Genomic DNA, 16,634 nt, shown 5'->3' on the forward strand with positions numbered 1-16,634 from the left:
AAATATTACAACCTGTAATACAGAACTGCTACTCCTGCTTCTCTCTTTTGATGGCCTACTGAATGAAAGCAATTGAGTATGAAAAGATATGTGCATGATTTTACATCATCTGTCTCATTTATAGCCTTGCACAGATAGCAAAACTACATTAAATACAACGTTAATTAGATATCTTCGCCACATAACTTATGTCAAATTTAAAAGACACAGTTAACGTTACAACTAGCTAGCTCACAATGTCTGTTACACTGTAACTTACAGGCAGCCTCACATAAAAACGTATTGGTTATCAAAGCTTTGATTATGACCAAAGTCTATAGAAGTGAATACTCTCTCTCTCTCTCTCTCTCTCTCTCTCTCTCTCTCTCTCTCTCTCCCTCTGTTCTAACTTACCACAAATTCACATCGTAGCCTATCTGCATGAATCCGTCCTGTAAGAGCCTTTTCCTGTCCGTTTACTGTTAGCTAGCAATGTCAAGCCACAGCAGTAGCTAACGTTAACCATAATGTTAGCTACAAGCAGTCGCAAGCACGTGCAGCAGCATCTGCAGCAGCAGCAGCCTCCCCCAGGTCCTAGTTTCTGCCCGGGAAGAAGTTTAAGATGTGATGGAATGGTTGGCGGAAAAAAAAAACACGGAGAAAATATATTGACTGATATATTGATTTATTTAGACGGGGCTAATGAATATTTTAGGAGGGCTAAAGCCCCCTCAAATAAGCCTAGCGACATCCCTGATTTGATCTAATGGCGATTATTGTACATTTTAAATTCAAATCACATTTTACTGTCCGAAAAAAGGAAGCTTAAGCAAATATAGAAACACCATGATTACCACGACCGCATTGTGTCTCATTTTCCTGTCTTGTCATTATTTGAGCACTCCAAATTAACTGTGGACCGGCCGCACTCAGAGCAGCATCTGAAGAACACGTGAAGTACTGTGATGCATGCTGTCTGCAGAGGTTCATGCCAAACTCCCGCAAAAATACAAGCAAGAATTTTAATAGTGAACATTGAACAAAGACCTCAGTTTCACTTTAATTTAACATTTGGGTAATGGCAATGGCACATGTTTTGTGTTCATTTATACACGCAGGGTTAATGAAACGCAGAAGGTGACGCCTGCTTACTTATTTTCAAATACACATAGAATCTCAAATGTTTTCCTTCATGAGTAATAAAGGTTCGTGGGAGAGCCTTAACATAACATGTGAAAGTGAAGAATTTAGGACAGATATATATTACTATTGCATAATAGAATCAAATAAATTGGAATAGTATTGGCTGTCTGAGTTATATTAAAAATGGTGTAGATGAAAAGTTAACAAAAAAGGAGAAATGTGTTTTAAGTATTTGGATATATTTGAACATTTAAAAACTTATTTTTAATTTATTCTACCCCTGTGCAATATTAAACATTTTTAAAGCCTTAACTCACCTGTGGTATTCGGTCATTTTTGACCGAAACAAATTTTTTAAATTGAATAAAATGGTTTCCTTTATCTGAGCAGTACAAGACTTGGTGACTTTTCCTCCATTTGCCATCTGAACATACCAAAATAAATTGGGCCTGATAAGTGGTTGGGGGGGGGGGCAAAAAGTAACACCTTTGGTATTCACGGTCAAAATTGACCGACCATTGAAAATGAATGGGAAAGACCAAAAAACAGAGCAATTTTTTTATCTGTCAAATACAATCAATAAATCAGCCAAAATGCAGGGGGAAAAAACAGACAGAAATTACAGGGTGAGACTCAGAAACATCCTCAGTGCAAAATATACACACCCACTCACACACACTTACACACACAAACATGAACTGGTGAGACAATAACACAGAACCTTTTTTTTTTTTTACATTTGTCAAATAAAACCAATAAATCAGTCACAATGCTAAACATACACACTCAGAAATGTGTAGTTGAGACAATAACACACTCACAATGCAGAACACAGAACCATGGCATCAATAAGTTGAGCTCTACAGCTCTCTTTTGGTCATTGTTGGCATTACAAGTCATATGATGTTTTCCAGCATATGACAGCAATCTGACACACTCACACACACACACACACACACACACACACACACAGGTTTGCAAAATACATTTTTACTATAGAAAGTTTGAAATTGCCAAATGTTTACTTTGATTATTCTGTTTTATACTCTAATTGAATGTTCAGAATTTTGCAGTTCATTTCTGTTTCTTGGTGTTCATTTTCTTACTTTGAGCTACTACATTTTTATGTTTGAAAGAAATTATCGGTAGAAAAATGCTTATTCTGTGTCTTCTCTTTGTAACACCATGGTCAGGTTTGATGACAAGCATAATGAAATAAATTGCAAAAACTGACACTTCAAATACATTTTAAAATGCTAACTTTGGCAAATAATAGTTTGATAATGTCTAAAAATATATCCAAATGCATATTGTCGCAAGATGAGTGAACACCAACACACAAGACAGAAGGTAAGTGCAACAATACCTCTGGAGGGGGAAGAGTTTTTTTACAGGACGAAGGTGAATAGTAAGGTGGGAAAAGTCTCTGCTTGGTGTGGTGGCCTGGGGTGATGTCTCCGGGCTTGTGGGGGTGTGGAGCTCCATTAGGTTGAGTGAAGCTGTGGAATGGGGAGAAGTGGAGAGATCGGCACGTCATCTGCCATTGGCTATTCTGAGTCTGTAGAGATAAGAAACAGCACGTTAGAGAGGTGTAGGAGTCCTGGCTCAACCTTTTTTTCTGTTGGCTGCTCTTTATATCCCCGTTGATTAAGGCCGTTAATCTCCGGCAAGTGTGGGTGATTGAGCTGTGCCGGTCTCTTCACTTCCATATTCGTGGTGGTTGTAATGAGCGACGCTGACGTACGCATGGCTGGCCCACCACAATATTTTGTAATAAAATATAAAATTAGGTTACAAGCCATCAGACTACATAGTAGGTGGCTTCAGTCATCTACTGGCTGTTACTGGCATGACATAGTTTTCAAGTCATGTTATTTATATTTTGTTCACCAGATGGCAGAAATCTGCCTCCAATTTATGTCACATTATCATATTTTCTTCATGTTTCAACTTAAAGAAGTGTAGGTTCTGAATTTTTCCTTTTTTTTTCAAAAAGTTGCTTATTTGTATATGCAAATTAATGGTAACATTTAGAAATTTACATATAAATAAGATCAAAATAGCATAAAATCCCAAATGAAATATATAATTATAATGTACTTACTTCAGGGAAGAAAACCTGGTATCATTATCATCATCCAAAAAAAGTGTTCATCTAACATCTAAACCTTCCGGTCAAATATGACCGTGAATACCAAATGAAGGTGACATTTTTGAATGCCATAGGAGGGTTAAAGGAAATCATATTTCCCTAATGTATTATATGATTCCAAATTAAATATTAATAAAATTACTACTTAAGGTGTATGTGTATAAAGCACACACATACATTTTAAGTAGTATGATAATTTATCAGAATAATTACAATTATATGTTTAACAATTTATTCTTAAGTCTTAAGGAGTTGTGGTGTGAACAACAAAGGGTCTGAGACCACATCAATGCAAAGAGGACCAAAAAAGAAACTGGGTCCTCTTTTAAGTCCACTTACATTGTGAACACCTAAAGACCCTTTCTGGTTCACTTTAACTGAACTGGGTTTGGTTCATTTAAAACGGACTATATGTGAAACCATCCTAATTCAACCCCTGGGACATGAATTAGTCAGAAGTTGAAGAAACACCCTATTTTTTTCTCTTAATTTTTTCGTTAACTTTGTTTTAATTAAAATTATACAGTTATCACCATGATACATCTATTTCATCTTGTCTTCATTATTATTGACGAAATAAAAAAACACTTCATCAACAAACATTTTCATCATTAATATCATTAACAAAATCTCTCTCTCTCTTTTACGCATATGACTGTGGCAGTCCTCCACACAGTTGGTCATGTTATATAACGTCCTGGTTACTTTCGTAACCTCCGTTCCCTGATGGAGGGAACGAGACATTGAGGAGTTTCTACAGAGCATGGCGACCGGGGGGCAGAGGGGCCTCTGCCCAAGGAAGACGCAGTTTGCGGACAGGGAAACGATTTTGCGGAAGATATCACATGGGGTCGCCTTTGGGGAACCAGCACATGTGGAACACCTACCTCAGTACAGGGGCTCATTAACACACGTACTTGGCCGGTCAGCGAGTTTCTCTGCAAACTCAACTGCCAGAGGGCTAAGGAGGAAAGTCATTCAGGGATCACAGTCTGTGAACACGACTGGGAGTCAAGAGTGCACACCTTCACCTTAAGGGAGGGGAAAGGCGCTATGTGCAAGCGGTACACCTGGCCAGCTGTCCCGGAACATACCTGCTCGTGCCTGCCAATACACGGGACAAGACCAGCTCAACCCGGAGATTGTAGAACCTCGCAAAGGTGTTGGGTGTTGCCCAGCCCACTGCTCTGCGGATGTCTGCCAAAGAGGCGCCACTGGCCAGGGCCCAGGAGGCCGCCACACTCCTGGTGGAGTGGGCTCGTAACCCCGCAGGGGGTGGCAGGTGCTGAGCCTAATATGCCATCGTGATGGCGTCGATGACCCAGTGGGCGATCTTCTGTTTGGAGACAGCGCTTCCTATCTGCTGTCCACCAAAGCAAGCAAAGAGCTGCTCAGAGCTTCTAAGGCTCTGCGTGCGATCCAAATAGATGCATAAAGCTCGCACCGGACACAGCAATGCCAAGGCTGGGTCTGCCTCCTACTGGGGCAGTGCTCGCAGGTTCACCACCTGATCCCTAAAAGGAGTCGTGGGAACCTTGGGCACATAGCCTAGTCGGGGTCTCAGGATCACGTGAGAGTAACCCGGACTGAACTCCAGGCACGATTCGCTGACAGAGAACGCCTGCAGGTCCCTTACCCTTTTGATTGTTAGTAAGCGCGGTCAGGAGGTCAGTCTTCAAAGAGAGTGCCTTATGCTCAGCTGATTCCAAGGGCACAAAGGGAGCTCCCTATAGATCCCAAAGAACTACGGAGAGGTCCCATGAGGGGACGAGGTGCAGTCTGGAGGGATTCAACCTCTTAGCGCCTCTTAGGAACCTGATGATCAAGTCTTGCTTCCCCAAATACTTACCATCTACTGCATCATGATGAGCCGAATTAGCAGCTGCATACACCTTCAGGGTGAAGGGGGACAGCCGCTCCTCCAGCCTCTCCTGCAGGAAGGAAAGCACTGATCCGACTGCGCATCTCTGAGGGTCTTCGCATCGGGAAGAACACCACTTAGCAAACAGACGCCACTTCAAGGCATACAGGCACCTCATAGAGGGAGCCCTAGCCTGAGTAATCATGTCTACCACCGTGGATGGTAGGCCACTTAGGTCTACTTGCACAGACCCTATGTGAGTGGCTCGTAGTGACTTGAGGCGCTGCTGACTCCAGAGGAGGAGACGGTGGGTGAGTTGTGACATACAATGGGAGCATAGACCACCTTGGTGGTTGATGTAAGCTACCGATGCTGTGTTGTCCATCTGGACCAACACGTGCTTGCCCTGGATCAACGACCGAAACCTCCGCAGGGCGAGCAGTACTGCCAACATCTCTAGGCAGTTGATGTGCCAACGCAGCCACGGGCCAGTCCAGGAGCCGGCGGCTGTGTGCCCATTGCATATGGCGCCCCAGCCGTCTTGGAGGCATCTGTTGTAACCACGACACCCCTAGAGACCTGCTCTAGGGGAACCCCTGCCCATAGAAATGCAAGGTCGGTTCAAGGGCTGAAGAGGCAGCGACAGATCTGCTTGATGGTCACGCAATGTGTCCTGCGGCCCCATGCCATCTTGGGCCGATCTTCGGTACGAAGAAGGGCTGTAGAACCCTTTCTTCATCTCGCCTGGAGGTACAGGCTCTATCGCGCCCTTGCGCAGAAGGGTAGCAATCTCCGCACACAAGGTAGCGGTGTTCTCGCCCTTCACTGAGATGAAGTGGACGCTGCTGAATCTGGGCGGGCGCCTGGTGAACTGAATCGTGTAGCCGAGTCGGGTTGGAAAGCGTGAGCCATGCGCCCAAACTCCAGGCGAGGGGGACCAAGGGAATGATCACATCGGTACGTACCAGCAGGTGATGCCTCATGATGGTGCGGAGCTCGAGGTGCCACGCCGAGGGGATTCGAGCCCCGTGGCCGTGCTGAGTCCAGAAACATCGAAGCACTTACCTGGCTCCTGCTGCCCACCATAAGATTGGCCAAGGAGGGGGGGAGGAGGAGTCTTGTCCCTGTAGTCCACCGGACCCAATCTTGTGTGGGTGTGTTTGTGCGGGGGGACCGCCGCTGGAGCGCCATACCTGCAAAGATGGGACGGTGGACGGTGGTCATGATGATGGCCGTGCACACCGGACATGTGACCCAGGGAACAAGAAAACTGCTCTTTTTTTGAATTCGAACTGCTGGGCAAAGTCCTCAATGGTGTCACCAAATAGGCCAACCTGGGAGATGGGTGCGTGACCATTCCCAAAGGAGGAAGTCCAGTCGCAGCCTCTGCAACCCGCTCTCCGATGCTGCACTCGATAACTCGTCTTCTTCCCAGGCTCCGAATGAGAGGTCGAACTCCCGCTGAGACGAGCTGGCGATCTCGTCCAAGCGCCTGACCAGGGCAAGCGAGCATGCTGGGGAATGGGAGGTCCGTGTGGGCATACCTGGCAGAGGTGGTCCCATTGAGGTCGTCAAATCGTCCCCAGTGCTTACCGGCACGGCCTCATACCCGTAGGTAGAACGACCGAGGCGGGTAGCCTCTGGGGTGGCTTGCTTTCTTACAAATGCAAGCCGCGAACGCAAATTTGCCATGGTCATGTTCTCGCATTGAGGACAAGACCCATTCACGAACGATGTCTCCACGTGGGCAGTGCCCAGACACTTAAGACAGCGATCGTGGCCTTCAGAAACTGAGAGATTTTCCAACCAGGAATAACACACAAATGGAAAGACATCTTTAAAAAGACGTTCCGTGTGCACCGCTCTTTTAGAAAGAAAATATACTCTTTTTAGAATATACTCTTTTAGTTGTTTCTGCCGAAGCGCCCAGGGGCTTTCTCTGCACTCCATGGGTGCAGAGGGGGAGAAGCCGCTGAAATGCTCTGTAGAATCCAGCAGATGAGGTGAATGAACTTCACGGATGAATTCAGCTTCAATGAATAGAACCGCTCTGCTCTGAAGAGAAAATCTGAATGAGTAGTTGCATACCAGCTCCTTTTATACCCCTATGTCCGGGGGATTGGCATGCAAATTCCACTCACCAATTCTCATTGCCTTTTTTGGGGCTCCCAAGAGTGACCCCTAGTGTCACTACATCGACACAACGTCGAGTGAGTGACAGATAGGGAACACACTTATATAATAGTGAGCCACTAACACACATATCAGTCACTGTGATTATCTGCATTCACAATTCTGCAGCTAATTTTAATCTGTCAGTAATTAAACAGGAAGCTGGTGGCTTATTAGTTATGAATATATTGATTAAAACCCTACATCATCATTCTGTCTTGGGCCAGGCACTTTTTTTACCTTGAACCATGAATATTATCAGGAACATGTGCTGGTCTTTGATAACGTCTAAACAGAGGTGCTTGTAAAAGTGACTCAGAGAACAGTGAATTTAATGCAAAGAGAAGATCAGATAGAGATAGTGAAGGAGAAATGAAAGAGAACGCAATAAACAACACTGAGACACTCATTGTGGTTTCTCAGCTGAAAAAGAAGCCTGTTTTAGGAACATTCAGTAATACTGACCATAATAGTAATAATGTGAAAGTTTTTTATAAAAGATGCAGTTCAAGATTGCTGGAGTCAGCGCAGAGGCAATTGGAACTTCAATATGTGTGTACTTGCCCTTCGGAATCCCTAAAAATTTCAAACTGGGGTTCCGGGACCTCTAGGCAGCCACAGAAGTGGTGCAAGGGGCTCAGCGGAAAATTTCAGAGAGAAAATGAAAGATAAAATGAGAAAAAAACAAAAAAGGTAGTCTAACATTTAACGAATTTGACATTACTGTTTAATTTTACTTTTTAGACTGTTCAGAAATTATGAGATGCATGTCGAAAGGGGGTCCCTCGCATAGTCATCATGATATTTGGGGGTCATTGGCATCAAAAAGTGTGAAAATCCCTGTTTAAGACCATGTGTAGGGCTGTATCTGTGTGTGTGTGTGTATGTGTGTGTGTGTGTGTGTGTGTGTGTGTGTGTGTGTGTGTGTGTGTGTGTGTGTGTGTGTGGGCAGGTTTAAGTGGTTTACGAGGACTTTTTTTAGGTTACAAACTGGTGATTACAAGGGTATTATTCTATAAATGTGGTTTATGGGGACATTTCTATTGTCCCCATAATTCAAATCACTTAACATACTAAACGATGTTTTATTGAAAATGTAAAAATGCAGAACGTTTTTTGTGAGGGTTAGGTTTAGGGGTAGGGTTAGGGGATAGAATCTATAGTTTGTACAGTATAAAAATCATTATGTCTATGGAGAGTCCTCATAAGGATATCCGCACTAACGTGTGTGTGTGTGTGTGTGTGTGTGTGGTAAGTCCTATTGTCTTTTTCATTCAATTTTTTCTCTCTTTTCTCATTCCTTTGTCCCATTGTCTTTTTTATGTTGTTTCTCATTGTCTCCCTCTCTTTAATGCTTTTTTTTATGATCATGATTCCTGTCTGCTCCTTCTCTTGGTTCTCTCTCTCTCTCTCTCTCTCTCTCTCTCTCTCTCTCTCTCTCTCTCTCTCTCTCTCTCTCTCTCTGTCTGTCTTTCTCTCTCCTCCACCTCCTCTCTCCACCTATGTGTGTTCACTTCCTCTCTCTGTCAGATTGAGTGTGTTAGTGTGTATGTGTTTGAGATCCTTCTGTTCTGTGAATCCATGTAGATGATGGTAAGTCTTAGTTTTTTTGTGTTTTTTTCAGTGGTTAGCTATCTATCTATCTATCTATCTATCTATCTATCTATCTATCATTATTTGGCTGTGAGGTATAGAGATTTACCATTTTTAAGAGTAGCATATAATGAATTTGGTCTTGGTCAATATGACATTTTCACATTAATTTTAAAATATGACATTTCATATATTGTATCCTACATTTGTGGAATAGATCATTTGTTCTTCCAGATGTTTAGCTAAATTAACATGTGTGTTAAATGGTTTCCTAAAGTTGTTTTCATGACTTTAGGGAGACTTTTAATTTGCAGTCTTGTGAGTAAAGTAATTACTTGGTATTCTAAGATTATTTGGATTTTGAATGCGTGTTCACGCATTGCCAAAGTGATATGAATTTTTTTGTTTCATTTAATGTTAGGGTAACTTAGTTTTCCATTTTCCGTTGTTTTGCATGAGACGCAATAAACTAGGCATCAAATCATGTATGTAAAGAATAAACCTTTTCATAATTATTGTAATCAGAAGAGGCCAGAAATGTACCGTAGTAGTCATAGTTTCCAACAGAATGTTACTGTTACTACTGTGAAGTAATATGTGATCTCCTTCAAACAGTGTAAGATATATTAACATTACCAGGTTTGACACATGGAAGTAAACTATAGCAGGTTAAATGGCACAGTTGGCGTATAGAGGTAAAAATTAGACCAAATGTTATTAAGTATATAAATATTCATTAATATTGTAGCTGTACATGAAAAGAGAGAAAAAAAAGTTTGCTAGATTTACCCTGCTAAATCAAAGTGGAAATATGTGGAAAGAGTTTAAACTGAACATCTGAACAAGTTTACAATAACTGAACTTATAATGTTTTATAGACACACCTCTGCTGTCTTCTAATGATTTAAACCAATTCTCATAGGAGGGACCTGTTTGTTATGACCAACTATAAAGCTTTCGAAAGATCTTCGAAGAAAAATCAAGGCATTAAAGCACTAAGGATTGGAAAACATTATATTATTGTGAATTAATATGCTGTCAAGTGACTTTAGTGCAACATAGTGTCCACTGACATTCAGATGAAATCGCTATAGGCTCATCTATCCTGATAGCAGCAAGAAAGAAGTCATCTACATTATTTCGTACAGCGTGTTCAAAACAGCTTGGCTGTGCGTTAGCAGTCTTGTTGATCAGATTATTCATGTCCTGTCAGCCTGCCACACTCGCTTCCTCCAGAGGGTCAAATCTGAGCAACAGAAGAGAGCTGGACATTTTCATGAGGTTATAAAGTCTTCTTGCATGCGCTGCCTTGATACTGCTGACCGGCAGGGAAGAGCACAGAGTTTACTCAGTGAATGTTTAATGAAATAGAGTCAGTTCAGTGCTTTCAGTAATTTGATTCAACAACCTAATGGCATTTCAAGCTGCTTTAGATGCAACGGTCAGAAGTTATTTAAATTTATAGCAAATAAATGTAATTGCAATCAATTCACTTATTTGATAATTGTAAATAAAATCTGGCTTTTGACGTCAGTGGTTCCTGATTCAAAAACTATTTGCCAATGGGGCAAGCAAAATAATTTTTTTTATTCCCCTTTTTCTTACCCCATTGGCAAATAAGTTTTTTTCTTGTTAGATTTCCCTGAAAACAAGACAAAATATCTCATGTCATTTTGCTTCTTAAGTAAATGTACAGTATCTCTCTTTAAGAATGTTTAGATTATAAATGTTTTTTTTTTTTTTTTTTGCTGTTTTAAAGCGGACGTATGTTAAAATTCTTTCTCGTATCCCAGCGTAGTTTGGGGCAGGCTATCTGTTTGTACAACCGATGAAAGATGGGAAGAGTTTGAAATCAGTGATTATTTTTGCTATTCCATTTGGAGGCAAAGAAATGACACACTTCAGTTTTAACTACGGCTGCTGATTTAACACATAAATTCAATGCGATTAATTGTATAAAAAATAAAGCAATTAATCATGTCACCAGAAAGAAATGTTTCTGAGCAATTCAAGCTTGAAGTACCAACTGTTTTCTCCAGGGGGCAGTAAGCGAAACTTCAGCTGTAAAGGCAATGCGCAGCTTTTACAGAGAACAAACCACACTTACCGAGAGCAGACAACAAGATAAGGACGGACGCCTTCTTGCGTTTAAACACAGCTTGATGGAGCGCAAATCAGAACTTAGGGATCTCAAGAAGTGTTTTTCAAAGTATTAAACTACGTTTAACTTGACACAGTGACCTAAAAACGGTGTTTATGACGTAACGCACCCAAAGTGAGACGCTCCAAAAGGGTCTGTCTGACGCAGGTGTACATCGACGCGTCCTTAAAAAGCCCTTATAATAAATCTCCGACTGATTGACAAATTCAATTGCAAAATGGATTGCTGTGAAATGTTCAGTAATATGCAAATAAACAATTGGATTCTAAAGCCACTTTTTGTATTGTCTTATCAATCCACAATATAATGCATTTTATTTATCTGGAGATTATTTATATATATATATATATATATATATATATATATATATATATATATATATATATATATATATATATATATATACTGTAAATATGATTTGCAATTATTTAAATATAACTATTTATAACTATTTAATTTTTGTTTATAAAATTATTATGTAATAATATTTATAATTACATCATTATACTGTATATTGAATTATTTGTTATAACAATTTGTTACTGTTATTTGTGGGGCTTTCTCAGCAAATATTTATTTTTGCGAATAATTCAATTAATTAATTGTCACACCATGTAATTAATTCGATTAAAAAATTGTAATTGATTGACAGCCCTAGTTTTAACCCTAAACCTTTTATATGCACTGAAAAATATGTATATTTTGGTGAAATCAATATAGCGGAAAAGATTAAGTTCTTTCTAAATAGAAACAGTTTAAGTGAGAACTTGGAAATATTAAGTACATTTTAAATTTATGATCAATTCAAACATGCTTTAGCTTATAAATAAATATTATGTATAACTGTTCGTTATCTTTGCAATGCGTCATCATGTATCACTCCTACAGAAGAAAACCTTGTCATATTTATTCACTAATTTGAGTAAATTTCACAGATACATAAAATAAGTTACATTTTACTTTACTTACGAAAGCTGGTGTTTCCAGCATACTTGAATAATTAATGAGCTTGCATAGTTTCACTGTTTGCAAGTTTATTTACTCAATGATTTTGTTTATATACATTTGGTAACTTCTTATTTTGTGAAGTCTGAAGTTAATTTTCAACTCATAAGTACCTGTTCATGATTCAAATAAATTACCTGTTGGTTGTTACTGTCATTTGTGTTTTGTACACCAAGTGTTGAGGTCTACATGCACAGCTCTGTATCATGATTCTGTCGCCTGTAATGGAAGGTGATGTTGTCTTATAGACTACATAGCATGCATTAAGTTTCCCCTGTGGAAGGCTTTCGTACAGTATGTCATGTGGTATGTGATTAAATGTGCTTACAAGAAAAAAAATGGAAAGTGAAATGTCCATTTACATCTTTGCAAGTAAGTGGTCTGCACTTATATATTGCCTTTTTTAGGCTTAGTGGTTTTACAAAGTGTCACTGTGTCTCATTCACCCATTCTCACACACACACACACACACACACACCAATGACAGCAGAGATCCCATGCAAGGCACTAGGCTGCCATTGGGAGCAACTTGGGGGTTTAGTGTCTTGCCCAAGGACACTTCAGCATGTGGAGTCATGTGGGCTGGGAATTGAACTGCTAACCCTGTGATTAGTGGACAACCTGCTCTACCACCTGAGCCACAGCCACCCCTAAGTAGGTTTAAGTACCACGTACATCTGATTTTTAAGTCAAAGTTACTGTATTAACTGAAATGTTTAGGTTATAAATTGACTCACTTTATCAATATTATGTCATGAAGTAGATTTTAATTTTATACCATTAAAATTAACTTAGAAAAACTGTGCGCAAAATCTGCAGGAAAAAAAATGTATGAAATCTTTTTGGTTTTTTTTTATTTATTTTTTTTCAGTCTGGGTGGTGAGGCCAAGTGGTTAAAATCTGGGCTTATAACTGAAAAGTTGCAGGTTTGAACAGCCAACTTTAGAACATTTGAAATGTGTTTGTTGGCATTGGTTGAGCCAATGTAAATTAACTTGAAGTCGAGAAAATGGCCCCAGGCGATAAATAACGATTCTAAAGATTCTATCTGCAGTACCTTGCGTTTCACCAGAATAGGGTGAGCTACTGGGCTTCAAGATATATTACCTTGTTCCTGGACTACAAGGACACCTTGTGCATGTACACGTGCAACTGGGTGCAGTGCACATTAGAGGCAATGCTGATTTTACACCAGAGATGACAAAGCACAAGAAGTATCAAGTGATTCATGTCACACACTGGCAGACACAGCTGCATTTCATATATTTCCTCTCAGGTTTATGCTGCTGTTGTGAAGCTGCCTTTTCAGTGTCTTTGCTTATGACTGTCGCATTTCACCCCATGATGTACTTTCAATTTGGTCACAATGGACTGTATTTGCTGCATGGGAGAAGGCACTCATGAATCACAATGTCAGAGCACCCAGTCCCTGGAGACATGTGACAAATGAAGACAAATTAAGTTTTAAAAAAAGTATAGTTGTTGGTTTTGTGAGTTCAACAGGAGCCGAGGTTTGCTACCTAGTCTAAGAATAATATTACAGTGTGATGAAACTTATAATTCTGGTTCTGTTCACTCTACCTCACTTTGAAAAGTTTTATTTCATTCCACTAGATGGCAGCAAGCACTAGAAAAAATATTTTGTTCTCTATCACATTCAATCACAATATACAGCTCTGATATGTAGGTGGCGTTCTAACTCACAGATGTGCTCATCCATAGACATTCAGTCTAATTTTCAGTTTATGCACCACCCTTGTTATTTCATCGAATATCTCGGCCTCTGAGTGAACTAGAAGCTCAATTCGAGTGTCATTAGAAAGCTGAGATCCTTCCCTTTGTGATGACGTATAACATTTAATCAGTTGTCAAAAATTTTTTTACTGATGATTTGTTTAGCATATGTAATGGGAGCCAGCTGATAGATAGCTGTGCAATGTGTATAAATCTCACTCTCCTGACCTCAAGAGATGCACTAGCGACTGATGCTAGAGGCTTTAGCCTCCTTGTTAGCACTACCCACCTCCCATGCCGGAGATGCCGGTTTGAGTCCCATACAGAGCGGGTAGAACAGGAGCATCACAATGGTGCCGTGACCCAGATGGGAGTGAGGTTTAGGGGGGTGAGTGTAATGGGAGCCAGCTGATAGATAGCTGTGCACTGTGTATAAACCTCACTCTCCTGACCTCAAGAGGTGCACTAGAGACTGACACTAGAGGCTGTAGCCTTTAGCTTCCTTGTTAGCGCACCTGCCTGCCATGCCGGAGACGCTGGTTCGAGTCCTGTACGGAGCGGGTAGGACAGGAGTGTCACAATGGTGCCGTGACCCGGATGGGAGTGAGGTTTAGGGGGCTGAGTCTAATGGGAGCCAGCTGATAGATAGCTGTGCAATGTGTATAAACCTCACTCTCCTGACCTCAAGAGGTGCACTAGAGGCTGTAGCCTTTTGCCTCCTTGTTAGCGCACCCGCCTCCATGCCGGAGATGCCGGTTCAAGACCCGTATGGAGCGGGTAGAATAGGAGCGTCACACATGCTTTTCATGCTGGATGGCATATTTTGTTCTGGACATCTACGATAAAACATTAGATTATTCACACAAACAAGCTCACAGACAAGTAAAAATGTAAAAGCAGATATAAAGTTTTTGTCTACTTGTCGCATTTCTGAGAATGAGAGCTTTCATTTGATATATGACTTCATGAGGTGCTATGTGAAGGACTTTTATTTTTATATAAATATATCTATTACCTCTAGAGGGTGCTAATTTTTAACGTGAATGTTTTGAGGCTTTACGTTGTTATTTTAAGTAACATAAATGCAGAAGTGACGGTTATCTATGTAAAGTTTCGATTCTGAGCTTTCAAATGATACCTTATATGCCTGACTTGTGCACTGTATATGGAAACTTTTTAAGCATACATTTTTTTCACGATATAGCACCCCCCTTTGGACCCGCCGACGTGGTGCATAGAAAGTATTTTAATACATTTTACTTGATGGTTATTCCACATGACATTTGTGGTCAAGTCATTAAATATTTATATATATATATACATTTAATATACATTTTATTTAAAATGTTTTACATATTTAAATCATATTTATGTAAAAATAAATCACACATTCACACATTAATTGCAAATAGCTTGTTACATATGTGCAACAAAAATGATCATGTCTGACTTCAACCTTTATAACTGTCATGCAAAAAGTTTCAAATATAGTTTAGGACAAAAAACTTTGATATTTTTCACTACATAGTTTTGAACAGAATACATCACATTCAGTTGGGCGGTGACATATGGTCTAATCACACAAAAAGTTAAAATATTTTAACTTATCCAAAGCTCAAATAGTATCCGAAAATTCAGCAGATGGTCGGAACTCCAGGCTGTTGTTTATTGGATGCAGTGAAAATGTTGATTTTAAGTGTATTCCGTAGAATGGCAATGTTTACTTAATCCATCCTGCCATTTTGCTGTGTTTGTGTGTGTGCTTCTCTGTATGTGTTGTAAATTCTATATAAATTTAAATTTCGTCTTGTGCATTTAACGTGATCACATTTTTACCCAAGCTAACATGAAATTGACATCAATTACTATACACTTAGGCCATGTCCACACTAATCCATTTTCAGTTTTCTAATGTAATTGTTTCCAAAGTACTTGAGAGCATTTTCTAAAATCTGTTTTTGCTTGAGGAAAATGCAATTCCATTGAAGATTAGAGGCGTAGGCGTAGCAATATCAGTGCGTTTTAAACAAAAATGCATTAGTGTGGATGTGGCCTTTGTAAACAAACTTTAACATACAGGTTGATAATTGCACCCACAGATGGACTTGCATTTCAAATGTCAAGCACAAATCTCAGATCAAAAGCCCTGTTTTTTCTCACCCTGTTGTTTCTTTGAAATGTCTTTTTTCCTGTTTGCTATGGCCTGCTGTGCTCCAGGCCAACAGGGGGCGACAGTGTGTGTCTCAGCTTGGCTTTGCTGGCTCTTTAATAGTCTTTCTTCTCCCCTTCTCGTGGCACCCAGGCGCGGCTTCCCTCCTCCTCATCCACCCTAAGCATTGCTGAGGTATTCCTGCATGCGTCTCGGGCCACACCGTCATGGCAACAGCTCTCCTCCACGTGTTGCCATGCAACACATTTCATACCGCATGCGATGCCTGTTGTCCTGCTTGGCATGAAACACTTCCTGTCTTGTTAAGCATGCTTGTCTCAAGTGCACTTGAGAAGAAATGACTTGCCGTCTATTTTATGACAATGATTTATCATGAGCTAATAGAAAATAAAATAGACGTCTATCTTTCAGAGTTTTTGTTTAAAGTGTGTTTGACTTGTTGGGTTTAGCACTTTATACATTTTGCCATTTATTTTACATCTTTTGATTTTTCATGATCTTGTTCATGTTTCCATTGCACAATTGATATAATTTTTTTGTCAATTTTGCTCATCAATAAAACACTATACGCATTGGGTGAGGGGTTATTTTTTCTTGTGATAGACTGATATATCGGCCTGACCGATTCATTAGCTGATCATCTTTAATGGATAGTGTCAATGGA

The 16,634-nt window shown here is 40.2% G+C and overlaps 1 protein-coding gene across 6 annotated transcripts in view; it reads left to right on the forward strand.

Moving 5' to 3' along the window:
- The window catches only part of LOC127409621 (gephyrin-like), a 100,241-nt gene that overhangs the window by 53,065 nt on the left and 30,542 nt on the right, over positions 1–16,634 (forward strand). For 4 of the 6 annotated variants that reach the window (XM_051644305.1, XM_051644306.1, XM_051644307.1 and 1 more), the window contains exon 9: positions 16,103–16,144. The exons of the other annotated variants lie outside the window; for them this stretch is intronic. In XM_051644305.1, the coding sequence (XP_051500265.1) occupies positions 16,103–16,144 (42 nt within the window). The remainder of the gene's footprint in view (positions 1–16,102; positions 16,145–16,634) is intronic. 6 annotated transcript variants of the gene reach the window in all.

Source organism: Myxocyprinus asiaticus, chromosome 19 (genome assembly GCF_019703515.2).
Source record: "Myxocyprinus asiaticus isolate MX2 ecotype Aquarium Trade chromosome 19, UBuf_Myxa_2, whole genome shotgun sequence".
Classification (NCBI taxonomy): domain Eukaryota; kingdom Metazoa; phylum Chordata; class Actinopteri; order Cypriniformes; family Catostomidae; genus Myxocyprinus; species Myxocyprinus asiaticus.